Genomic DNA, 27,476 nt, shown 5'->3' on the forward strand with positions numbered 1-27,476 from the left:
CAAGATGCTTGCCTATCATCTCCCCTGGGGCACTTTCAGCTTCCATACGAGAAGGCGAATCTGGGCTCCACAGTCTCTGTTGCACAGGACTTGGCAGAGTGCCATTCCATCTTATGCCTCTGCAAACACTTGTTGTGGTCAGTGGTCCTGGGCTCAAGTACCTCAACCTGACCATTTTAGTTACTACCAGCACCCAAAGAGACCTAGTCCTTATTGAACTAAGGGAACATGGAACAGAAGGTTCTCACAGGAGAAAGCTATGTATTTGTGAAACCCTGAATACAGAACCCACTTTCCACCACTCCCATCTGCAGAATTTGGCTCAATAAGGGAAAAGGGATTTAGTGATGGGAAAGTTACAGAGATTCATTTTGAAAGTGAAGTGGTACCATAGGGACCTGCATGGTGAAAACCACTGCATGAATGAATAACCAACCAAAACAGAGTTGTGTAAGGAGGAGTTTGTTTGGACAAATTCATCATGTTGCCCTGTGATTAAACCATCACTCCTACTCTTTATGCCGCCTTAGGCTTAAACCTTTGGAAATTCCCTGATGGGCTCCTCTTAGTGAACTTCAGTTACAGGTTTGCACTTGACCCTGTGCCACCCTGTGGACTACTCCTATCTGCCGAGTATAGCCTTTCCGGTTCCCAGCAGATGCCCAGGCTCTTTAGTCCCTGCATAAAATCAGATACAGTATTCTGAGCTGGAAGGGAGCCACTATATCTTACAGTTCCACACCTTCATTTTTACATTTGAGAAATCTAAAGTTGACATCCCTAGGAAGTGGCAGAAGTAAGATTGAATCTCAAGTCTATCTTCTTCCGCAGGGCATGGTCCCTTGATTAGCACCAAAGTCTTGGGAAGAATGAAATTAACTACCTTGTAAAACAGTGTAGGTGTTGGGAATGGGGGAAGTCTGAGGGGAGTTCTGGGTCACTCAATCTTCAGAGTTCTAGAGGAGAAGGAAACCCTACAAGTGAAATATGAGAAAGAACAACTGATGAGGGAGATAAAGAGTGCACACCATAATGGAAATCAAGAAAAGAAAGCATTTTAGCTTGAAGGAGAGGATAACTGTGTCTGATGTTATAAGAGGTTGAGTAAGAAGAAGCCAGGGAGGTGACTATTGGGTTGACAACGTGGAGATGGTTGGGGACCAGCAGAGACGTGGAGATAAAAGTCAGAGAAGAATGGGTTAGAAGGGAAGGTTTTCCATTTTCGAATGGGGATAAAGACATTTTTACCCTTTCTGTCATGAAAAGCACCCCAAAACCAGGAGAATGTGAAACAAAACCACAAAGCCCATCTTTGAGGACTCTAAGAAATAGTAAGCCATAAGAACACTATACATATGAGGGCAGAAAGAGGACAGAGGAGTGACAAAAGAAACAAGCAGTGTGGAGAAAAGTCAACTATAATCCTACAGAATGAGATGCTGAAGAGAAACAAGTCTGAAGCCTAGAAGAACCCTAGAAAGATCAAAACCTGGAACTGTCAGATACTGCAGAAAGCAAGGAAGGGCTAACAAGGTGAAAACTGGAATATTGTTTCAGAGTTTATCTAAGGAGCTGTTCAACCTTCAGAACCACCACCTCCACTACCTGTGAAAATTACCTCTTCTCTAGCTGCACCAAAGAAGAGAGGTTTATTCTCTGGCAAAATTAGACAAGGATGGTTTCACCATCAGACACCAGGCCAGGGAAAGTTATGAAGACATTTGCATAACAAATGTGATTGCTTCCAGCCCTCCCCCTTGTCAATTCCAGACTAACAAGTAAGGAAAGAGTTTGAAAACTAGTTTTATGTAGAAATAAATATCTCGGGGTGGGGGAGTGGGGGGCAGAGGAATTTACATACACTGATGTTTGAGGGTCCCCAACCAAGAAGCCTGTTGAGAAAAGCTGGCCATCCACCAGTTGGCATGCCCCACCATGCACGCAAAGCTTTCAGCAACTTTTTCTGTCTTGCTCATGTGCTATGAACAGACAGAACAACAGTAATCTCTGGATCACTCTACATTTGAAGAAAGTCTGCACCAAGAAAGACAGGGAAGTGGGGAAGCAAGTACTATTTCAGGAAGTTGTGCTGTGAAGAGAAATGCAAACAAATTGGTCAATAGCTAGAAGGAGATATGGGGTCACAGATGATTTTTTTTTTAAGATGAGAGATACTAGAGTATATTTATATGCTGGTAGTCAGCCTCTAGTTTTTTTTCTTCCTGACTTGAAACAAATGTGTAGTCACAAATATTTAGAAAAAGCCTTCACAGTATTTCTGCTTCTGGTTAGGATGTAGAGGAATGTGGAGAACCTTCATTTCCATGGTCAACCAGAAAAGTCCCGATGAAATAAAATTCATATGTTTCTATGGGGCTAGCAGACACACAGGAAGCACTGATGAACAAGCCCTTTATAGCTGAGCAGAAATCTACAGAAGCTTCCATACTTGGTAATGGATGTGGTCTGGGTATGGGCAATTGGAAAAGTAGTTTAGCCATGGACAGAGACTTCTCAGAGATGAGGAAAAGTCAGCTGAACTGACATTGTTATTCAACAATGTGTGCCAGAGGGATGGATTATCTGAAGGAGCCCCAAATGAAAAAAAAAATCTGTCTGATAATTCTCCAGCTCACCTGCACCTCTGCATTTTTTCCAAGAAAGTAGCAGTGGAACTGCTTTTTTACTTTTTTGCTGAAAAGGAAAGAGAAATTGCATGATCCTATGGATCTTTGCAGTGCTTGAATTCTGAAGTTCTATCAGGGTTGAATCCAAAAGCCAAGCAGAAAAATAACTGAAGCTGCACCCAGCTCACTCCCAACTCAAATACTGAAAAGACCACAAAGGCAGGGCAGGGCAGAAGTCTGAGAATTAGGCTAATAACAGGGAACATACTCTAATTAAAGCTGTGACCCAACCCAAGCTCAACTTAACTCAAGGAGGAATCTAAATAATCAGCTCTCCCAGCCCCCACCACCCTAGCTTACAAAGATAAAAGAGTCTGCAGTGAGTGAACAAAACAAATCAATGTTGTACCTAAGTTTCCACTGTTTTGTTTTGTTTTGTTTTTACTCACAATGTTTGAAACACAAATTAAAAGATTATGAGGCATGGGAAAAGAGCAGGAAAATGTGACCCATAATCAAGAAAAAACACAGTAATGGAAGCAAACCACAGATCATTCAATGGTTGGAATTATCAGACAGGGATTTAAAGCAACTATTATAAACATGTTAAAGAATTTACAGGAAAAGGTGAATATAATGGAGACACAGGATATCAGAAAGAAAAAAAAAAAGAAAATTCTGAAGAACCAAGTGAAAACTATGGAATTGAAAAATACAACATCTGCAGAAAAGTGATTGATAAACTTAAAAACAGGTTAATAGAAATTATCGAAACTGAAAGAGACACGGAACACCTTGATGGCAGTCAGTTAAGTGTCTGACTCTTGATCTCAGCTCAGGTCATGATCTCACAGTGAGTTCAAGCCCCACATCAGGCTCTGTGCTGATGTTGTGAAGCCTATTTGGGATTCTGTCTCTCTTTTCTCTCTGCCCCTCTCCCCCACTCGTGCTCTCTCTCTCTCTCTCTCTCAAAATAAATACACTTAAAATTTTTTTTTAACTGAAAGAGACAGAAAAATGATCAGGAGGCAAAGTGGGGAGATGAACCAGCTCCTATGATTTGTGGGATAATATCAAGTGGTCTAATATATGTGTAATTGGAGTACTGAACATGGTATTCTGCACAAAGATTCAAAAATCTCAAAGAACCCCAAGCAGGACAAATACAAAAAATAAGAACAAATAAATAAATAAATAAATACCATCACCTAAGTCAAAATAGTTGAATTTCTGAAAACCAGAATAAAGAGATAATCTTACAACATAGGGAGAAGGGAAAAGATATATTACAAAGAGAGAAGCAACAATGAAAATCACTTACTTTTCATCAGAAAAAAAAAAAAAAAGACATGCAACCCAGAAGACAACAAATTGATGTCTTTAAAAAGATGAAATGAAAAAAAGACAACTTAGAATTCTATATCTAGTGAATAACCTTAAAATTACAGACAAAAATTAAGACATTAAAAGGAAAAAAAGCCTGAAAAAGTCATCACCAGCAAACCTGCACCAAAAAAAAAAAAAAAAAAAAAAAAAAAGACTGCTAAAGGAATTCTTCAGGCTAAAGGAAAATGATACCAGATGTAAACTAGATCTACAAAAAAAGGAAGGAGGAATAACAGAAATGATAAACATTCTCTTAGTTTCATAAAATGATGATTGTTTAAGATAGATATAATGACTGTATTTTTGAGCTTATTTCATATACAAAAGTAGAATATATGACAATAGTAGCATAAGGGGTGAGAGGTGATATATGGAAGAATATTAGAGGGTTCTTTAATTATATGAGAAGTGGCATAATATCAACTTATGGTAGCCTGTTATATAAAGTAAGGATGGAAATTGTAATCCATAGAGCATGCTACAGAGAAGATGTTACTACAGATCCTACAGATGTTAAAAGGTATTGAAGGAATATTATGACAACTTTACAGAAAGAAATCCAGCAATTATAAAGGAAATGAACAAATATCTGTATGGATTACTGTATATAAATTATAGCTCACTAAAAATATATATACAGAGACAGAAAAGGATCTTTGGTTCAGCATGCATCATGAAATTATTAATCATGTTGGCCTCTCCTTAGGTAAAAGCCCCAAAGAGGCTATGATTTATATACATTATAAACAAATGATTAGAGTTGACTGTAAAACATTATGACTCCAAAAGTAGCAAGAAAATGTCTTTAATTAATCTATGATCTCTTGTTCTGTTCACTCTGTTCTGCTCACTCAGCAACTGGAGGCATAAGTCCATCTGGAAATGTTGTAAAGGCAGCATTAGTGGTAATAAATAGTGATGTGTGCTTACAATATAAGTTGAGGCTCCGAAGCCAATAACTGCCGGACAGTTGAGAAAAGTCCAATTCCACAGAAGCTCTTTTACTAAGAGGCAAGAAGTCGACAATGCAGAACTGATGTTGGGTTATTTTGGGGTGGCAGTGGAGATTGTTTTATAGACTGAAAATGTGGTAGACATTGCATAAGCCCAAGGAGGATTTTGCAGTAGGAACATCACTAGGACACTTGGGAGAAAAGCTTGTTGAATGAAATGCTTCTTGACGTGCTTAAGTGTGTCGATCCTTTAATGTTTTCGTCGGAAAATAATATCTAAATGTCACATCACAACCAGAATCTCGGAAAGTAATCTTCATTAAGTATGGGAAAATTCACTGTTCCCAAGGCAACAGAAAGTACAGCAGATACTGTGACTGTTCCTCCCACCTCTTACCCCTACCAACCAGTGTGGTGACGGGTGCATGGTGCATGCTCAGCAAATAGTTGGGGAAATGAAAGAATGGATGCATGGATGCATCTAAGCTGGAACCATTCATTCGACAACAGATCATCTACTCTGTGCCCATCATTAAGCGTTGCAGGGATTGTACAAGAAACACAAGACATGTGGCCTGAAAACCCTTCACTTATATGTAGAAACACTGGCAGACATGAAACCGCTAAGGAAAACAGGAGACTCTTTAATAGCAGCCTCTCTGTAGGATTCCCTGCCTCTCTCATTTCCCAGGAAGATAACATTTCATTTGGTAATAACCAAATCCTCAGAGAGGTTCTTATCAACCCCTTTCAAAGATCTTTCTCCCAGTTTGCTTCCGTTTCTAAGAGAGCATTTAAAAAAATAGGCCCTTATTAATAGTTTTATTGTCCCACAATTAAAACCAACCCACCATTCCCATGAAACCGTCTGTTTTGTTTGCTTAGATGTTGTAGGTGCTTAGAGAAGACGAAGGGAGTAGGGAGGTGGGGGCCGTAAGTCATTTGATCTTCTAACGAAGAAGGGTATTTTATGGAGAGATTGTGATCGCTGCCTGGGCCTCATGAGCTCCTATCTTGCCAGGCACCAAGTGTCAAGGAGAAGGACATTTTCCAAAACAGCTTTCGCTTGTTCTGGTACCAAAAAAATGGAAAGCTCAAGAAAATACTTGTAAAGTAAAGGAAATAGGCTTAGAGAAAACACCCCGGTTCCCAGACTTTATTTGGCAAAGAAAAAATACAATGAAGCCAAGGAACCTTTTCCACACCCCCAGGATGCCTTTTTTAACCCTCTTTTTTTAAGCTTCAGCCTTAACGTAATATTCCAATTTTAGTGTTGCCAAAATGTCCCAAACTTCACCAAGATAAGACCACATTTCTTTTCTTTTTCACATTTACTTTTAATTCCCAATCTTTCTCACCTAATTATCAGATTAGCCCCTCCTCCTTAGTGCTCCCAACTATTCTGAGGGGCTCCATGTGCCACCTCTTTGTGCTCGGGGAAAAAACCCCCATTTTCCTATCCCAACCTCACCTTCATATCCCAGTCTCACCCTCTTGCCACACTGCCATTGTCATTACCCTCACGAAACTGCTGACTGGCAGGGCAATACTGCCTCCTGCCGGGTGACTGATAATGCTACCCTCTTCCCACCCAATGGTGGCAGCAGTGAGGGACACGGCTTTCATCTTTATCTCCCCTTCTAATGCACAGATATATGCCCTTTCCTATCACCAAACAACAGCGTTGAATTCGAGTCTAGAATTGGTAAGGGGAGGGTGGTAGCTAAACAAATCATGACATAATCAAATGTTATTGGTTATAAAATGCCCTAAGTGCTATGAAACAAAAATTGTTGGGTGCCATGAGAAAGCCTAATTGAGGGAGTAAATCTGAATAGGGGAAGTCAAATAAAGAAAGCTACTTTGAGCAACTGACATTTAGGTTGGGACTGAAGTCTGGGTAACAATTAGCCCAGTGAAGAGCTAGACAAATGGTATCTTCGGTCCACAGGCAGCAGTGATTGCAGGCGTCAAGGGCCTGTTGAAGAAAGTTGCTTGGGAAGACTTGGGTGGGGGGCACAGGGCTCAAGTGAGGAGACTGGGGGCAAAGTCATACAGATAAGGCTGAACAGGGATGCAGAGAAGTCATCCCATATAGACCCTGGAAGCCATGGCAAGGATTTCAGATTTTATACCAAGTGTAATCAAGTGCTATTGAAGGATTTTGAGGAGGAGACTGAATGGCATGTTTTGATCTGTATTTTAAGAATATTATGACAGCCATGTGGAGAATGAATGGAAGAAGGGCAAGAGGGCAGTCAAAAGATAGCAAATGTCTTAATGGTCTAGGAAAGAGATGCTGATGGCTCAGACCATGGCATTGGCAGAAGAGATAGAGAAGTAGAGAAGTAGTCTAGAGTAGCACTGATGGACTTGATGGCAGATTATGTAGGGGAGAGGAAGGAGAGAGGAGAGTGAAGGTGGATGATCCAGGAAGGCTTCTGGTTTCTGACTTGGGTAACTGGGCATGTGGTCTGATATCTGGGCACTGATAAGAAAAGTAGACAGGAGCACCTGGGTGGCTCAGCCAGTTAAGCATCCGACTCTTGATTTGAGCTCAGGTCATGATCTCATGGTGGTGAGATGGAGCCCCACCTTGGGCTCCCTGCTGACAACTTGGAGCCTGCCCCACTTGGGTTTTCTCTCTCCCTCTGCCCCTCTCCCCTGTTCATGCTCTCTCTTCCCACAAAAAAAAAAAAAAAAAAAAGGAAGGAGGGAGGGAGGGAAGAAGGAAGGAAGGAAGGAAGGAATAAATTACACTTTCTTGCCCTTTGAGCATGGTATGGAGCTATTTAAAAGACAGGAACATGGATATAGAATCTTAAATCCCAGAGAGAATGGTCCACAAAGATTCATTTTGGTCCCCAGACCATCCACATTTCCCACTACCAGTTGGACGTTTTCCCAGTGCCATAACCACTTCCCCTTTCTACCCTCCCCCACCACCTTGAGCAACCAGAGTAAGAAAACACAGGCACCAGCCCACAGAAAACACTCTTGGCTGTCCTGGAAAGCGTAGATTGCCTGGACTTTTATTTTCAAAGCTGACTACATGGTTTCCTTTGGCACATCCGTGCGGGTGGCAGAGTTTGCTCCGGACGCCTGCCACTCCCACCCGCGGTCCCTGTGGCAGCCTTGCCCTGAGCTCTTGGTGTTCCCCTCTTTCCAACTCACATGAGCCATTTGCATCTTGATATAAAGTTGCCTGAGTTGTCGTGTGTCCCTCAGGAGCAGTTGCATTTTAGGATTCATCTCCAATGTAGAATGAAAACTTTGTCCTGTTAAGGACAGAAAACTCTTCTGAGCAGGTGGATATTCCTGCAAAAGGCTCCTCTCTCTCAATCCTTGAGATTTCACTTACCCCGCACTACGGCTGACCCTGAATGGATAACGTACTATAAAGACTTTTTCTCTGATAGGCTTTTGGGGGACCGTTGGGATAATATGGCAGTACCCACAGAGACAAGATAAAGGTTAATGCATCTGTCTATCCACAGGAAAGCATAAGAGGCTCTAAGAAGACTAACAGGGTGTCTTTGGATTTCAGGGAACAGATCCGTCAGGGCCTAGAAGAACTCCAGAAGGTCCTGCCGGGAGGAGACACTTACATGCATGAAGGATTTGAAAGGGTAATTTTAAAACTGTTTTCCACTCTAAATATAAAGTGTGACAGGGAAACATTAACATAAGGTTGGCTGATGAGATAAGACACATGTACCAGAACAACACCCAATGGCAAGAAGGTAAACAAATTTTTCCCGCAAGCTTGTACACTGTTAACTCTATCCAAAAGAAGTGAGTTTCCTTGATTCTTCCCTGATCCTGGTACAGGACTTGTTAGCTAATGCTTGGCTGACACTTACGAATCATGCCACACACAAGTCCCCGGCATTCCCGGGGTAAACTTTTCTATATGGTGCATCAGTGGTTGAGACAGAATGTCAATGACTTCAGTCTTAAGGAAGACAGGTCCAAGTCTGTGACAAGTAAGACATGGATCCACGTTCACAGGTATATGGGTTAAGTGTCAGGGTAACTTCAGATGAATGCCGTCAATTGGTATTTGAGCGAAGCCTGGGTGCATCGCATAAAGAATCAAGACCGAGCCAGCCTATATATCGAGCACCAGAGCCCGCTGCCCACTATGGTGCTCGGAATGGCAAACAGGCTGTGTGTCTAATGTCTCTTCCGTGTGTTTTTCAGGCCAGTGAGCAGATTTATTATGAAAACAGTCAAGGTGAGACAATAATATGAATTATCAAACTTTTTTTTCTGTGTTTGCTTCTGATAAAGTGTCTCAGTAATTTCATGTTACAACAGGTTTATGTGACATTGCCCATAACCCTACACAGATCATCACATAGAAGGAAATGTATAGCAAGGTGATGCACACCAGGTCAAATTCTGTCTTGTTGATGCCAAAAAGAGTTATATAAAAATAATGAAAAAATTATGGGCCACAGTCTATAATGCCCATGAACAGCTTGCATGTTGAATTCATTAAACTAATAAATACTGGGAAAGGTTAGTAAAGTCTTGGATTCTTATGTCAAATTTAATTTTTTTTGTCCATTCCCAAGCTCCAAGCCTCTTCACTACTGTGATTGGATATGATATTAAGATGAAGATACCAGTGTGATTTACATGAAAAAAAATGCATACGATGTACTTAACAGAGTATTTAACATATAGAAAAAACACTTGTTATAATTTTAGCTGTTATTACTATTACTGCAGTGTCCTTCATGGATAGTATTTCTTTATCTGAGGCAAATCTTTTGAAAGAGATCCAATATTACAGTGGGGACTTTTCTCCCAAGCCTGTAGAGGTATCTACTTCCTATTTCCCTCTCAACTACAACAAATAGAACAGACCCGGTATCGACACAAACACTTGTTAGTATAAACCAATCATCAGCAATGTTACTAGAAGTCTAAAAATCACTGAAAGAATTCTAGTAGGTTTTGCCAACTGCTATGATAACTTCCATTCATCTTGTAAGTCATGATGGCTATAACTCCTTGCCCACTTCTTCAAGGGGTGATGTATAAGGTCAACTACAGCATGTGAGAAAGACTCCTGAACAGCCCAGGTGGTAGAGTTTCCTCCCAGGCCTTGACCTCAGTCACATGGACTGTTAATAGAAAATAATAGAAATTTGATTCACCGAAGCTACTCCCAGATATCAGTCCAGGGACCATTTCAGCAGGTTTGGCCATTTTTTGAGATAAGACTGAGAGATCCACAAACAAAACCTACTCCCCCAAGAGTGGTCCCCACACGAAGATGCATGCTTCTCCATGCTGAACTTGCTTCTAGTCCTGAAAAAAAAGTTGCTGGTTCTCACGATATTGACCTCAGGTGACTGAGCTTATAAGAGATCAACCCCAGGGCTGAGGGGGTTTCCCTGCGTGCGGCGGGATGGACTGAGTGGGTCTGTGTTGTGTTGAGCAGGATACAGGACGGCCAGCGTCATCATTGCTTTGACGGATGGGGAACTCCATGAAGACCTCTTTTTCTATTCAGAGAGGGAGGTAAGCAATGGCCTGGGCTGTATCTAACACAGACATGGAAACAAGGCTTCTTCCTCCTCAAATGGGCTGCAATCTTTCTACTCAGACAACATGATCGGTGTCTTTGTAAAATCCCTGGGTAAAATAGGTGTCATTTGTAAAAAATAATAATAATAATAATAGTAGTAATAATTCATTTTTAAAAAGTGAACCCTTGTATCTTACACATGATAGATATTTTTCCCCTTTCAAAATATTCGCCTATTACTCTGTGTTTGGAGGGATAAAAGTTGTCTACTATGACTTTATTGAAAGCATTATATTTATCCGGCAGTTTTGAAATACTATATATCACTTTTAAACAAAAACATTGGTACCATTTTCCCTCCATTTCTCCTAAAAACAGGAGGAGGGAAAAGAAGTACTTGACACATGTAAGAGCCAGTCTTGTTAGAACATATTAATCATGGAGATTCTCACTCTGAGAAGCAAAGTCGAACATTAATTGGTACAAAGGACATTGTAATTGCTCCTGCAGTGTTTCTTCTTCCTTTTCTTTATGTTCTCAAAAAGTGCTCTTCAAAGCAAGTGAAAGAAAAAAGTACTGTTTAAAGCAAGTGAAAGATTCTACATGAAGCCTTTGGTTTGTATAAAGAGTTTCAGGAAACTCTTTTATATTTATGTATTTATTCAGGAATTGAAAAGTAATGCTTATATTTAGGAAATCCTTTCCTTTTTAGTCTTAGATTTGAACTACATGTATAATTGGCCCAAGAAGCTAGTTCACCATTACCGACAAGGTGACAAAGGTTCATTCGGACCAAGTTAGAAAGAAATACAATAAGGAAAAAGGCAGTGAGGAAGGACATGCTGGCCTCTGGGGGAGCAGTTAATTAGAGCATTACACTTACCTCAAGTTCTTGACCATTGTTTGATTTAAATTCAGCTCTCTTGGCAAATAAGTATACATTCATTCATTCGTTTGTTCATTCATTCATTCATTCATTCCTTCAGTGTTAACTGAGAGCTCAGCATGTGTTGGGCACTTTGCCTGATACTAGGGAAATAGGTAAAGTTGCTGCCCATTACTTACCATGTAATGATGTTTGGCTTTTGGAAGCCTCTTCTAGGAAAGGGCATGAGGAAAGGGCAAAGGTAAACACGTTACTTCCCCCCTACCCATAACTAGTACAAAAGATCTTTCACAATGGGGAAACACACAAGTAAATGTGACAGACCCTGCCTGAGCATTTGGAAAGTAATATATTTCTATATTCTGAAGTTGAAACTAACTATACAATGGGAATGCAGAATGCTTATTTTGGGTGCTAAACAATCATCAAAATAAAGTAAAAACCCTAATAAGGAAGTAACTGAATATAAAATAAATGATGGATGTCAGAGGCTTAAAATAGGGGTTAGTAGAAAAGAATTTTAGGCATGGCGCATACAAATTTGGAAAAATATTTGGAGTGCCAGTGCCAAGAGAAGGAGGATTTTTGAAAAAGAAAGATAAAGCCCAAGATATATAAAGAAATAAATCATCCCATTTTTGATAATCCTATATAAAATCCAACTAGAGGGGAAAAGTCACAGAAGTTATTACAGATAAGTCTGGAGCTAGACTGTGTCTAAACGTTTGTTTTATCCTTAAAGCAACAAGGCATATTTGGAACATGAAGGAAAAAAGATATATATATATATATATGAATACCAAGTAGGTCTGAATACTAAAGTGAGGGATGGGAGAGGAGCACAATTCAAATCAGTATGCATACATCGAGCACCTACTACATGTTTACTACCAATGGTTTATTAAGCACCTACTATGTATTCCAATGATTTCCAATTTTTATTTTCTATTCTGAAACACAGAAGAACCTGGAAATAAGATATCAGAGCCTTTACTAAAGCAAATATTAAAATCAAGCCAAAATATGGATGTTAATTCATTATGTTGTCCTCACAATACTTAATTGTAAATAAGGTCATGGGTTCACCTATTCAAATATAGGTATGGGTATGGGTATAGGTATGGGTAATTCCCATACCATTAAGCCAGTGTATTTTATGGGAACAAAAAAGGCCTTATTCACAAAGGGTGCTGACATTTATAAGTATCTGTGTTGTTCTAGGCCTTGTATAGGGAGTTCTGCATATGTTATCTTGTTGAATCTTCAAACACTTTGCAGAGCAAAGCCAAACCTAGGTATATCGGGTTCCAAAGATCACATCCTTTCTATTAATACCATGCTGCTATTACAAAGGAAGAAAAATATGTCAATAAAAATTCTTCAGAGGAAAAGAATAATAATTTCCCCAGAATATTTTATAAGACTTACCTTAGCCTACAGTCCCTTTTCCTACCCTCCCCCTCCCCCCCACCCCACCCCCCAGTCTTTCAAATCTTTTCATCAAGACTCTACTTCCATGGCTCTTTCCTAGTGCTTCCTGTTAGACTAATCACTCCCCTCATGTCCATCACACATTACATTAGGTTGCGATGTTTACTGGAGAATGAGCTCCTTGGGAACAGGGATTGCCCTCCTCATGATGGTATCTGGCACATAGGGAGTGCTTAATAAAAGCTGATCATTGGGGCACCTGGGTGGCTCAGTCGGCTGAGCGTCTGACTTCAGCTCAGGTCACAATCTCACAGTTCATGAGTTCAAGCCCCGCATTGGGCTTTGTGCTGACAGCACGGAGCCTGGAGCCTGCTTCAGGTACTCTGTCCCTCCTCCACTCATGCTCTGTCTCTCTGTCTCCAAAATAAGGAAACATTAAAAAAAGTTTTTTTAAATAAATAAATAAATACCTGATCATGGAAGTTAGTCTGGTTAACCCAAAAGGAGTATGTTTGCCACTTCTCTTTCTAATGGCTTTTCTTCATTGACCCAGGCTAACAGATCCCGAGATCTTGGTGCAATTGTTTACTGTGTCGGTGTGAAGGATTTCAATGAAACACAGGTATGTGCATGGATTTCCTCAGGTTGGGGAGTATACTAAGCTTGTGAAGATAGAGAACATGTATTCGTGCAGAGGGTATATCAGCAGCATAAACCCTCCTTAGATAGGTTATTTCTCCACAAATGTTGAGTAGGTGAGAATTACTGGATGTGTAAGGGACATGAAGCCACGCCAATGCACTTGGGGCCTTTGCACACAGACTATCCAGGCAGCATCTTCCTTGGTTGACTTTCTTGGTAGATATTAAATTGCCAAGGTGTCAAAACAGAGCTGAATAAAATTAGAAAACTTGTTGGTTGGGTTTTTTTTTTCATTTAATTTAATGAATCTAATTTTGTTTAAATGTCAAACATCTCTTTTCTCCCATTAGAAATTCAGTGCATTTTCAATATGAGAAAATAAACATATGGTTGGGTCTTGAACAATGCAGGGGTTGGGGTACCAACCTCATGGCAAGTCAAAAATCCATGGACAGCTTTTGACTCTCCCAAAACTGAACTACTAACAGCCTACTATTGACTGGAAATAATATATAAACAGTTGATTAGTGTATATTCTGTATGTTATATGCACTATATACTGTATTCTCATAACACAGAAGCTAGACAAAAGAAAATGTTGTTGAGAAAACCATAAGGAAAATGCATTTGTAGTATTGTGCTGTATCGATTTTTAAAAAATCACATGTTAAGTGGACCCACTCAGTTCAAACCCGTTGTTCAAGGGTCAGTTGTAATTGGCAAGTGGACAAAAAGTATGTACTAGTATATATATGCAAAATGTGAAATTTTGCTAACAACTTATATAAATGTTCCTCGATGTAGTTCATCATTTCTTTTTGCTTTAATGACATGGAAGAATGCTTATAATAAGTTATTAGGTCAATAAAATAGGATTACAAAATAGTGGGAAGAATATGAGTACACTTTTAAAATAAATGTGTACCTTTGGGTAGGGGAAGTATGAAAGACTACAGAGTGTATCAAATTAACAGTAATAGAAAAGTGATGGATGGATGGATGTTAGATAGATGACAGATAGATAGATAGGTAGGTAGATAGATAGATAGGTAGGTAAGTAGATAGAAACTTTTTTCCTTTATAACACTCCTGGGTTTTCTGAAACTTCCCATTGATTATGTGTTACTTTTGCAATCAGTGGAAGTCCTGGAACTGACTATGACTTAGCAGTGACAGAACTATAGAGATTTGGAGTAGAAAAGTCCACAGATCAGATTTTCCTTTCTCCTGTCCTCTGCTCCATAAAGCAGGAGAGCCAAACCAACTGCAAGGGTCCTTTCCTCAATGAGCAATTTGGGCAAAAGGTAAGGGTCTCCATTCATTGACCTCACCCAACACCAAAGCTTGAATTTATTTTTAAAGTTGCTCTGAAAGGAAATTTGAGTCTATTTGATTCAAGCACAGTTGCCAACAGAAATTTGAGTGAATGGGAGAAAAATGAGCCAATGGCCTGTCCCCAAATCCATAAATACATCAACCCAGGCCAAATGTTCATCTAGCTGAGCAATCTTACCTCTTGTCCCAAGGAGAAAAGTATTAAAACAAATGTAAAAGCTGGAGCCAATCCTCTAGTCCTGCTCCAGAGAGGCTGCTGGTAATCTCATTATTACTAAGGGCTTTTCAGTGAGGCCCAAGGCCTCAAGTTCCTCCGGGTTCTAAAAGTAGATGGAGCCCCCTAGACTAAATTCTCTGTGGCCAAGCCTGACATATCTCCATGTGTGTTTGTACGTTTGCTGTGTTCTCAGCTGGCCCGAATTGCGGACAGTAAGGACCATGTGTTTCCTGTAAATGACGGCTTTCAGGCTCTGCAAGGCATCATCCACTCGGTGAGTAGAGCACTTCCTCTAAAACTGGACATTGGGCACATTCTGACCCTTGATCCACTGAAAATTCCCCAATCTCCTCCCTGGTGTTCTCTGCTTGAGACAGCACTCCTCTGAACATCTTTGTTATCTGTTATGTCTCACTTCTCCCTCCTGCCTTTCACACATGTCTCTCTTCTCATTTTCCTATGCCAATTCTACCTTACAAGGTAAATTAAAAATTGAAGGAAACTGTGCTGTGGCAAGCCAGACTTCAGGTGCCTCCAGTTCTCATACTAGAAACATTGGTTGATGGTGTGCACTTGACCTCAGCTTTCCCAACCATGACTGAATGCAAACTGCCTTCAGAGCATTTGCAGGCTCAATCTATATCTTTTGATCACTGGAGGTACTTTTGACCAGTGGTTCTTTACCTTGGCTGCCTACTGAGGTCATCTGGAGCAGGATTTTTAAGATCTTCTCAGGTGATGTTCCTGGAACCACAGCTTTAGACCTATCGTCCCCACATATGAGGGCTTCATTGTTCTCCAGGTTTCACAGTCACCATTCCTTCTTTCCACCCCAACCTAGGTTGGATGGAACAATCCCTCACACACAAAAGTGGTTTTTTAGCACCCCTTTCCTGTCAGTGAACAAGACACTGGCTTCCATGGTCTCTCTTTTCTACTGTCATACGTAAGCCAGGCCCTTGGTTCAGCTGGACTATTGAATGATGCTGGTCTTGAAAGCCACAGCCAGAAGGCCTGTTTGTGTGCTGGACCTGTAATGAAGTCTAGAAGCACTGTTTCCTCCACTTTTAGGTTTTGTGATTGGGCAGATGGCCAGCAGTTTCTCTAGTGGAAGCCCACCAGACTCTAGACTCAGGGTCCAGGACGCAAATTCAGAGCTCAGAGGATCACTATCTCCTTCAGATGTCAAGGGGGTCTTAATCCAGAGGTTACTAGACAGTACCAGGATCTGTCCAGCTCCCCCAGACTGACCTAGGAAACCTCCGACGTGGCTGTACCATCAGGCCCCCTCTCTCTCCCTCCAAGGTTTGCAAAGAACTCCTGCAGGGTGAGAAATAAAACCTTTGGAGCTGGTCATCTGAGTTTAAATACTGGCCCAACGGCTTAACCATTTGTAGATCTTGGATGGGTTATCTCACTTGTTTCCTTATTTTAAAAAAAGGGATTGGTGGTAAGTCCTGTTTGAGGATTAAAAGGGATAACACTGGTAAAATTGCCTAATATTTTTCCAGGCACATAATAGGTACTCAAGACATATGAATCATTTCCTCTTCCACTTCCCTTCCCCATCATAAAATGGACATTAATGTCAACTTCCCCCAAACCTCTAGATTTTCTTGAACATACATAAAAATCACCTGGGAACCTTGTTCACAATACCAATTTTCAGGCCCTACCCCAAAAGATTCTATTGCAGACAGTATGAGATGGTGCTCAGGAATCTGCATTTTTTGAATGTTTTTTTGCTAATAAATCCCCCAGGTGCACTTTCAGAACATTGATACATGTGACCTTAAATTTTCAGAATTGTGAAAAATAATCTCATCTCAGGTTGGGAACTCCTACCTTAAATATGTACAGATGACAGTCATCTTATTCAAGGTGTGTTTATTTATAAGGAACAGAAACCAACTCGAACTACTTTCACCAGAAAGTGGCAATTATTGAGAGATAGAGAATTATCAGTCCCAATAATGGATCCCCAGGTGAGGGAACCTTGCTCCGAATAATTTCTGGGATCAGTGTGGCATACTTGGTAATGTAAGCAACAAGAACTGCAATAAACATATAAAACAATACCCACATGGTGCAAAACATGATTAATAGCAGGTTTGGGGCTGATCATGAAGCTTAGAAGTGGGTTCTTGTGGGCTTGAGCCATCATGAGACGGTGGGGCAGACCTGAATCCATAAAAGACCAAGGAGGAATGATGGGTAGCACCAGGGAAGAGATGACATGACCTCAGCCCAAAGTCTGGGAAAAGGAAAGGTATACTCTGAGAATAATAATAATAATAATAACAATACCTGTGTGTCTGGGGGTAGAGTTTGGGTAAAGGATCAGGAGTAATAAGAAATAAGCCTAGACATTGGTTTGGAACCAGACTGATAAAAGCTTTGAAGGAGTTTTGATTCCAACTTAGTAGGTGTGATCACTGAAACATTTGGAACATCTAACAAGTGATATTTAAGAAAAGAATCTGATGGCGGTGTCCATGTGTATAGGAAGAAGAATGGGAGGGGGTGGGGGGGGGACATCTAGAGGTAAGAGCCCCCTGCAGCTACTGCACAGTCCTGCCTTCAGATGGCCGGATTCTGAACAGGGACAACTCTTACCTCTTCAAAGGTTCCTATGAACCATGTGCCCACATCATTCAAGAGTCAGTTCCTACCCAAAGGATTAGAATTGTTTCTATCTGCACAAATTGATGTTGTCCTTGAATATTTCAACCTTAGCAACTCACCCAAGCTCAATGTGAGCCCGGATGTTTGGAAAGCTCTTCCCACCCCCAAAAGGAAATAACTCCAAAGTTGTTTAAGGAATTTCCACAAAATGGTCTCCCAAAAACAGGGGGGAAAATAATAACTTGAGACTCCAGTCTCCAAACTTGAGCTGAATGATAACATTCTTATGAGCTTTTATCTGGGAGTTATGCTTGTGGTTTCCTTCCTTCCAACACTTGAAACCCATGTTTATGGCAGTTGTTAATTCATTTGCTTGGACAGAGAAAAGGGGACAAGTATGGCAGGGCTCATCTTTCTCAAGCCAGACAGAAATAATTAAGGCCTACAGTTGGCTATTTTTAAGACGTGGGTTCATTTCTCCTCTGGATACTAAAAAGAAAGCTCTTGTTTTCTCCCACCCCCCAATCGGAAGCATCTACTCCAGATTGTTCCCATGGATGTTGTTTTGTGGCTGGTTATTTTCTCATAATAAAATAGGGCTGGGCTTAATTATCCAAAACAGGAGTACAGAGCAGCTCTCAGCAAGCTCAGATGGTTCATACGGTTTCCAGCCCATAATGACCTTATGTTTAAATCCCAAATCAAGATGCAGAAGCTAATATTTACTCTTTTATCCAGTACTCGCTGAAAACCTTCTAGAGTACACTCTTGCCATTCAGCTACAAGTAAAGTAGATGGAACCCCTGGCCTGGTGGAGCGTACCAGCTAGTGGGAGGGATGCATAGGAATAAGTAACTAAACAAATATGTATAGTTAACATTGTGATAAAAGGCATAACAGTAGTAACAAACTACCAAGATGGAGAGTAAAGGGGTTGCCAAAGAGCCCAGGCCCCTTTGAAGAGATGACCTGAAAAAAGCGGTAGCACCATCCCCCGGAAGAGCATGGGCATGTTCGTTCCTGGCCGAGCACAGCCCTATGATGGAGCACAGCAGAATCAAAGGAGAGCAGTGCTGAAGCGGAGAATGGCAGGACCGGAAGTGAGAAGGCAAAGGCTCCATCCCACCCAGCCTAGAGGGCCATGCTATTTCACTCTAAGGACGGTGGGAACCTGTAGCCTGTAGCCAATACAAAGTCTGACAATAGAACAGTGATGCCTGAAATGAAGACTCGCAGGGAATCTAGAATCGTGGCAGTTTATCCGTATCTCCTCTAAATAATGAATAAACACACACTCAGTATCAATAGTGACGTTAGCCTGTCAAGAAAGCAAAATCGCAATGCCTTATAGAGCATCTTCTGTCCACCAGCATTTCTGCTGCACGCTTCCACAGCCACTCTCTGAAGAAGGTTTTATCCCAGTTGTACAGGCGAGGAATCTGAGGTGCAGGAAGGTCGGAGAAATTGCCCCAAGTCTGCCTGCCTATAATGGTTGAGAGGGGGAATTTGAACCCCGGCCTGGTTCCAGAGATCCTGCTCTTTCCATAATACTTAGCCGCGAATGTCAGGAAGTGGAAAATTACCACTGGATTACCAAGAGCTGATTATCCAGGGCCCGGATTCAGCAAATCCCAGGATTCTCGGCTTCCACAAACTGGTTCCTATGTTTTGGTCTCTCACCGTTCCCCAGTCCTTTCTACTCTAAGGGAGATGTACTTACCTACTAGATTTGTATAATGTGTTATTTTCACATTCTCACTTGTTTCCCGTTTTAGTCTTTCTTCATTAGGACATAGGGAAAAGGCAGAGAGAAATCGATAGCTGAAGATAACGTATTTGGGACCAGACGTTGTTCATTTATCCCATTTCATATGGTCCCATTTTAGCATCATAACAACACTGTGAAGAAAATGTTCTTATTCCTATTCCACAGATGAAGAAACTGAACCTCAGATAACTTTCCCAAGAACACATAGCTGTTAGGGGTCTGGGTTTGTCCTGCCTCTATTGCCTTAGGAGAGTAAACATGACAGTGAGTTCTGAGGTTCTAGACACTGTGCAGATCATTTTACATAGGCATCTCATCAGATTCCCACGACCACCATTTAGCGTGGATTCCATTACCTCTTCTACAAAAGTAGATGCCATAAGGACAGAGATTAGCTAGCTTATCCAAGGCCACATGGCAGTGAGCAGTGATCCGGAATACACTCACCCCCATCTCTAATGCCCACAATGTGAATGGCCAAAGGGCTCTACTCAATAGTGTGGGTAGGCCAGGAAGTAGCTCCATTTCAGAGAAGGGGACACTGAGGACCAAAAATGTGAAATGATGTGATGCAGTGCACATAGGCACAGCAGAGGCAAGGCCAAACCCCACGTGGTCTGAGCAGAGTGCACAGTGGGTGGGCAGGGGAGCTCCTCACCTTTTACTATTAGATGGGGGAGCACTTTGGAAAATACCGATTTCTGCTCAATAGATGAAGTTCTACCACCACGAGAAGCTGGCAGCTCAACACAGGCTGAAAAGAACGTCTTTCCTTCCACACATGCTCAGGACTCTACCTCTGAGGACAGAATTTCTACTTGCTTTTGCAGAATACGGTTGATAAATTTTAAGACAAACTTTGGGTGGTTGAAAGATTGTAGCCTTTAAAGCCAGTAAAACTGTAAAGGAAGAAACTATTCCTTTGCCTTCCCTTATTGTGGCTTCTTCGGGGAATTTCCACTGACCACAACTGGTAAGTGTAGCGCCAGCCCTCAAGCAAAAATATGAAGCAAAGGTCCAGCAAGTCTCCTGGGTCTTTGTTTGCCTTTGCAAAAGTGCTGCAGGCAGTGAAACGGGAACCTGCATGAAAGCTGGGTTCAGACACCACTGAAATAGGTCTTCAACTTTGAATCCCAACACTTGGCCTGGTTACCATGATGCCAGCTCCTCCCCCAAGCTGTGCCCACTTTATGTGCAGTCTATGAGAAGGAGAACCCAATGGCCGGCACCAAGCCATGCCCATCTAGGAGTATTTCCCTGGAATAAATATTTCAGCCTGTCTTGGGCTTCCTATTAAGCGAGGGTAAATCAGTGCATAGAACATTCTGCATGTTTGATCAACAATAAACAAGTATTGAGCAAACACAACTATATTTGCAAGGATTTCTCACAAGTTTTGGCACAAACATTCCAGTTATCAAGGAAGCTGTAAGATCAGTGAAACTGAAGAATAAATCTATTCCGTGATGCATATGAAATAATTTTATTTATGAAAACCAGATTCTGTGCTGATTTCTCCCTTTCACTCATGGGAACTAGAAGACCTGTACCCCCTAGTCTGGCCCAGGTCGTAACAAAGCTATGACAAAAGGCAAAGCCCATCTTCCAAGACCTTTTCAGGAATTGCTAAGGGTTTTCCTCCAATCAAAACCTACATCGGATTCCCACAGTCCTGGAAAGTACCTGACTTTACTGAACAAACCCTTTTTCTAGAGCTAGCAGAGGACGAGGCCCAATTCAGCAACAGCAGCCGTCCTCTTAAGTCAGGCTTGTTTGTGATCGGAGGAAATCCCCTTCTTTTCCTTTGCCCCATCTGAATCCTGTCCCAAAGCCTGTCTGGACCTCAAGGCCCTACTGAGTCCTGTCTTCTCCAAGGAGCCTGCCCTGGGCTCTCCTCTACTTTGAACTCTCCCTGCCTTGAACCCCAGTGGCACTAACTGTTGGCATCATTGGCTTGGCACTTGGACCTTTTTCATGCTATCTGCCGTTCATCCTGGTCAGATGCTAAACAGTGCAATCACAGAGACTGCCCCATTTGTTACGTTTTTCATGGTGTCCAAAGCTATGCTTTGCATATTTATTCATTAGAAAGCAGCCCAGAGGGCTGCATGGCATTTGTGACCTACACTTCATGACAAGTGGGCAGCTTTGTGGCTGTTTCTTGCAAAATCCTCTCGGTCCTCCCCCCACCCTCTCTTCCAAGATTGCATCTATAAAACGATGGCATTTGGGGCTCCGTTCACATTAGCAGGCCTGGATACAAAACATAAATTAAGAATCAACTGTAGTTTCTGTAGTGAGCAGAAAATCTTTCTAAAAAACATTTGCCTCAGCAGTTACTAATTAGACTCAGGCATTGCAGACATTCAGGCCATTTCAACTAAGCTATTATTTCTATTTGGCTTATTGAAGAGTCCAAATGTAATAAAAATTCCCATAGCTTGACGCAGCTCCCAAGGTTGCAGAGGGGATGTTCGGTTACTCCTCAGGTCACCCCCACTCCTCCAGCGGCTCCTCCTCATATCTAGGAATCTGTTAAGACCCATTGTAAAAGCAACACCAGAATTCAGAACAAAAACCGGTGAAATGCTGCAGGGTTCAGCTCTCAAGGAGGGCCACTGACTTCCCCAATATTCAGGAAGTCAGCAAGCTCATCTTCCTAAATAAACCACATTTTGGAGTTCACAGCTATCTGAGCTTTCCTCCTGCAAACAGGAGAGGAAAGTAGTTTAGTGGGGGTGGGGGGTGGGGGGGGGAATGAATTTCCTCGGTTTCATAATCTTGTTTGTGCTATGCTCCTTCACACCAGACCCTCACTGAATGTGAAGCTAATGGAGAGAAGAGTCATATTTATTTAAGTAAGCTGGGTCCTCTCCCCTCAGACAAAAACTTGTGCATATTTTGAGGATAAGCCTTACTGTCTAAAATTCAGTAATCCATTTAAATTGTGTTTCTTGTGTCTTAGAGTATTTATTCGGCGTAATGTCTGAGTATACGTAAAATCATATGTGAATCCCAGAAGGATGAGGGTATAATAGTAGGTTTTTATTTTAAATGCAGATTCTATACAACGGACAAGGATCTAGGATAATATCCATAGTTAACAATATCTCTGATTATTGGTTTAAAGTATGGAGTGGAATTTAATTAGGAAAGGTGACTATCTTTTTTAAAAGACACTTTGTTAGAGATCAAATAAAGTGAAAATTCATGGAGGCAACATTGCAAATCCTGAAGGCATGAATGACACAGTTGTATGTCCTAAGCGTTTTCTAAAAGCAGTGGTCCCCAGGCTTAGCCAATGTGCATTCTACCATCAGCTATAATAGTGTATGTGGCCCTCTGTGAGAGCCTGAGTCTCATCTCCCAAGCCCAGAGCTCTCCATTTTTCTCAAGCAAAGGGGTCAAGGCCTTTTACAAAATGGGCCAGTTTAGATCTTAGACATGGGGACATGATAGACCTATAGCATTACTGTTTGAGAAGATAAGCCATTAAAAAAAAATAGTTATTGAAATAGGTCATCTGGGAAAGCAGTGCCCAACAGTGGTGGTGCTTAATAAGAAAAGTGATGTGTGGGGGGCCTGGGTGGCTCAGTCAGTTAAGTAATCAACTCTTGATTTCAAGCTCAGGTCACGATCTCACGGTTTGTGAGATCAAGCCCTGCGTCAGGCTCTGTACTGACAGTGCAGAGCCTGCTTGGAATTTTCTCTCTCCTTCTCTCTTTGCCCCTCCCTAGCTCATTCTCTCTCTCTCTCTCTAAATAAGCATTTTTTAAAGATTAAAAATAAAAGAGGGAGGTGTTACAAGTATAGAATATGGCCCTGTTATTTAAAAGACCCTAAAATTGCATTTATAGAGAAAAAGGAAAACCAATACCTAATATGCTAGAATGCCAGTTTATGAAGCCATGTAGATACAGCATTTATTCATTTATTCAATAAATATTTATTTAGTGCCTCCTATGTTCCAGGTAGGCATTGTGATTGTAGTGATGGCTAAAACAAATGCAGTCCTCACCTCTAGAGTTCATAGTCTAAGGAGAAAGATAGACAATGACCAAACAATCAAAAATATATATATATAATTATAAACTACAATAAGTCCTCTGAAGGACGGCAATCTATACGAAAATGTGGATGGATGCAGAAATATTTTATTGGTAAAATCACTAGGGCATAGGTGGGGTGGCAAAGTCTATATTCAGTTTGAAGGGTGATGGTGAGGTTAAGGACAGCTGCTAAGTTTTTTCTTGGAGAACGACATAGACATAATCAGTCAATAGGTGGTTTAACCACACTTGGACCAGCCTACTTCACGCTCCAGACACGTTAAAACCAGAATGTGCCTTTCATGACAATTAAGGCACCAAGGAACGTGCTCTGAAAGACTTTCTGACAGGTGCATGGAAGCAAAAGTCCCTATACTATGAATGGGTGAAAGAGGCTGGTATTTATTACAGACACAAAAAAATCTTTTTTTAAAAATGTTTATTTATTTCTGAGAGAGAGAGAGAATAAGCAGGGGACAGGCAGAGAGAGAAGGGAACAGAGGATCCAAAGCAGGCTCTGTGCTGACAGCTGAGAGCTCAACGCAGGGCTCAAACTGACAAACCTGAGCTGAAGTCAGACACCTAACTGACTGAGCCACCCAGGTGCCCCAACAAAAAAATATTTCAACAGGAAATGACCAAGTAGATAAAAATCGGTTGTTTATTGGGGAAGGAGGCAGAGCAATTAGGGGAAAAAAAAATGAGGTGTGTGTATGGTAAGGGAGGGGTTCCTGATAACTCTATGTGAATATCCACAATTATTTAAGGATTCTTCAGAAATCTCTGCAGAAACTGCAAACTTCATAAAAAAAAAAAAAGGACACTACAATTTTAGGAACCAAAAAAAATAATAAACCTTTATATACAACCTGGACTGGTCCACAATAGATTTCACTTTAAATATATTAAATAGCTCTTATTACTTGGTAAAGTTCTTTTATATCTGTTGTTCCTCTTACTCCCCCAACAATCTAATGAAGTGAGCAAAAGTAACCATACCACATTGCATTTATATAGTTCTTTGTGGATTTCAAACGTGCCTCCCCGTATCTCTTCTTTTTGAAATCGGTCCAAAAGGTGGCAGGAAAATACCATTAGCCATCTTTTGGGTTTCTTTTTCAGCAGATATGATTAAGCAGGAGCCAGGGATGGGTGATGGGATAGAAGCATAGAATGAGCTACTGACTGTCTTTGCCCAAGAGAAGTAGAAATAATAGTAGTATTAACAAAAGTAATAATAAGAGCTACCATTGTTTGATGGTATATATGTCAGACATTCTCCTAAGTGCTTTACTATTAAGATTGTTCTGATCACATTTCTTGGTACCTTATTTTCATGAAGGACACTTGTTGGCTGGTGGCCCAAGAGTCATTAAATGACTATCTACTGACCCTTTACATCTGTCTAGATCTGTCTGTAAGACCAAAACCCTTGCCAGTTTTCCTTGAACTCACTCCCTTCCTGACTCTCCAATCTGATATGAATTTGACCACCAAAGTCCAGTTGAATTTACAAACTAAATGTCTCTGCATTTATGTCAGTCATTCATTTTACCATCATACAGCCCTTTGAGGTCAGTGTATTTCTTAATCCCCCTTTTACGGAAAAGGAAACTGAGCTTTAATAACTTGCCCAAGTCCACACGGCCAGTAAGTGGTAGCTCAGATTTGAACATAAATCTTTTCAGAGCCCAAATCTATCTCATCTGTCTCCAGAGCCCAAGTTCTTCAGAGTAATAGTTACCATTAGTTGAGAACTTTTGGGATTCCAGGTACTGTGCTATGGGCACTGCTGGTATTCTCATTTAACCTTCCCAACTCAACAACCTTATGCAGTAGGTACTGTTTATAAATGAGGAAACAGAGACTCAGAGAGGTTATGGAACTTGCCCAAGGTCACACTGCTCATGAGGGAGTTAACCCAAGCCATTTGATTCTAGATTCCAAGCTATCCTCAGTATGTTAAACTGCTCTCCAAAATTGGGATTCAGAGAAGTGAAAGGATTTGTATGACGATAGTTCAGGGCTTACAATCAGGGCCAAGACCCACTCCTCACGTTGGATTATACTTGAGACATATAGTGGTCTTAGCCCAGTCTCCATAAGAAGCCAGTTATACTGTCACCTCTAACATCGCCCTGACCCTGTATGAGTCCATTCCACTCCCTCAAGCAATTTCCCAATGTTCTATGCGAATCCTCCATGACTACCACTGTTCAAGGTGGGGACAGATCCCCTGCCCTTACCACTCCTATCCAGTCGCCAGACCCTAAACTAATCTATTGTCTCCTGCAGCTCAGACAGACTGATTATAGTCTGGGCTGCTAATAACCAAGGGAACCCCCCAAATCCACCTACTGCCATTGTGACTTCCTACCTTTTGAAACCAGACATTTCAAACTATTATAAGCCGCAGTCCCAGACAAATCCTGCCCATCCCCCTCACTGATAAATTTTGCTCTATTGGCTGCAGTGTATCCCTTCCAGATGTTTTAAGTTAAGATTGGGAAAGCTGTGTTTTTACTGGATTGAATCATAGAGCTTGGCTGACATTTTTTGGCCCTTCATACACTCCTTAGATTTATCAACTAATTGCAGACGCTTTGAGAGAATAATACAGCATGTGTTTATTATGACAAAACCTGCTAGTGTGTCTTTGTGGTCAGAGATTCACGGGTGTTTCCTCTACCGACCCCTGATTCAGTATTAAAGTTGGTTCAAAAATGTTGGTTCCAAGTCAGGAACGTACATGGGTGAAAATTTCATTTGTGTGTTTTGATGGAGATTGGGAATGGGGACAGGATAGATCCAATAGCTCAATTTTTATTCTTGGGCTATTTTGAAATCTTTAGTTGTGGATGATAAAACGATTTATTAAGAGATGCCATGTGCCTGAGGAATTTTATTTAAAACATAAAAAAAAATAGCTTTGTGTTGTTCTGATGCCACTGTTTACTAAGTTTCTCCATATGGGTTAATTCTGTTTCTTCCAATGTGGTCTGTTTGGAGGTTTGTGCCTCAGGACATGTGGAAAGGGGTGGCAACCTCCCTCAGTCAAGGCATCCACCAGCTGAAAGCAGGAAGAGCCCACTGGCAGCAAATGTGGTTGGGAGTAGACAGTCATCATGATTCAAGTAGGACAATTGTCTTCTGGGATATGAGCCCCTGCACACCAGTATTCTAGCAAGCCCCAGCCCTAGGATGTTGCTACCTACATAAGAGACCTAAAGGTCTGGATAAACCATGGAATGGGAAAGGTGGAGAAGGTGGAAGGGAAATACAGATGCCACACATACATCCTCGGGGGCCCTGATCTCAAGTCAAAGTGACAATGAAGGGGACTCAGGAGCTCAGTGGTGATACCAGGTACCCAGAGCCAGGTGTGTGAGGACCACTCACCCTACCCAAGATGGACATAGACGTGGGAATTTCGTTCTGCTGTCAGAACAGTCCCCGGCACTGGTAGGGATCTGAGGCTCTACCTGTGTTTGAGGTGGGCAGGAATGGCTGGGTAAAGCAGAAGCCAGAGAAACAAGGCAAATGCTGACAAAAAGGAACAAATTGCTTCCTACTGTGGTATCCTGTAGAAGCTGAAAACAAATAGAGAAATCAATGTACGACAATGCCTTTAAATTGTACAAGAGCGGGAAGGAATAAAAGTAGCTGGAAATCTGAATTCTAGAATTGTCAAAAAAAAAAGAGATATTACTTCTTAGGACTTTTGGGTCTATAGAATTACTTAAAACACATGATTGTGAGAAAGCCTGTTTCAATGACTAAATTTTAGTGTGTTGTCATCTGCACATGAGATAAAGATTTTCTGAAGTATGGTCTTCATTTTATTCATTTCCTTTCACAATGCTTCTCTATGAGGATGCCCAGATTTCTCTCTGGAATGGGTAAATATTATCTCTTCTGAGAAACTGATTTGTTTTTTATTCTGGTGATTGAGAATCTCATAAAAATTGCCTGTCCTTCTCATTTGCTACTGGAAAGCTTAGAACTAAATCCATGA

General features: G+C 41.2%; 1 protein-coding gene and 1 long non-coding RNA gene across 6 annotated transcripts in view; one reads left to right on the plus strand and one right to left on the minus strand.

Annotated features, from left to right (window-relative positions):
- ANTXR1 (ANTXR cell adhesion molecule 1) overlaps positions 1–27,476 on the plus strand; it is a 256,734-nt gene that overhangs the window by 44,052 nt on the left and 185,206 nt on the right. For all 5 annotated transcript variants that reach the window (XM_015063982.3, XM_053200700.1, XM_027072303.2 and 2 more), the window contains exons 4-8: positions 8,514–8,595; positions 9,170–9,203; positions 10,422–10,501; positions 13,379–13,447; positions 15,213–15,293. In XM_015063982.3, coding sequence (XP_014919468.3) covers positions 8,514–8,595; positions 9,170–9,203; positions 10,422–10,501; positions 13,379–13,447; positions 15,213–15,293 — 346 coding nt within the window. The remainder of the gene's footprint in view (positions 1–8,513; positions 8,596–9,169; positions 9,204–10,421; positions 10,502–13,378; positions 13,448–15,212; positions 15,294–27,476) is intronic.
- The window catches only part of LOC128311219 (uncharacterized), a 213,548-nt gene continuing 190,221 nt past the window's right edge, over positions 4,150–27,476 (minus strand). The window contains exon 3 of the long non-coding RNA XR_008289374.1: positions 4,150–8,244. This is a non-coding gene — a long non-coding RNA (uncharacterized LOC128311219). The remainder of the gene's footprint in view (positions 8,245–27,476) is intronic.

This window comes from Acinonyx jubatus, chromosome A3 (genome assembly GCF_027475565.1).
Source record: "Acinonyx jubatus isolate Ajub_Pintada_27869175 chromosome A3, VMU_Ajub_asm_v1.0, whole genome shotgun sequence".
NCBI classification, from domain to species: domain Eukaryota; kingdom Metazoa; phylum Chordata; class Mammalia; order Carnivora; family Felidae; genus Acinonyx; species Acinonyx jubatus.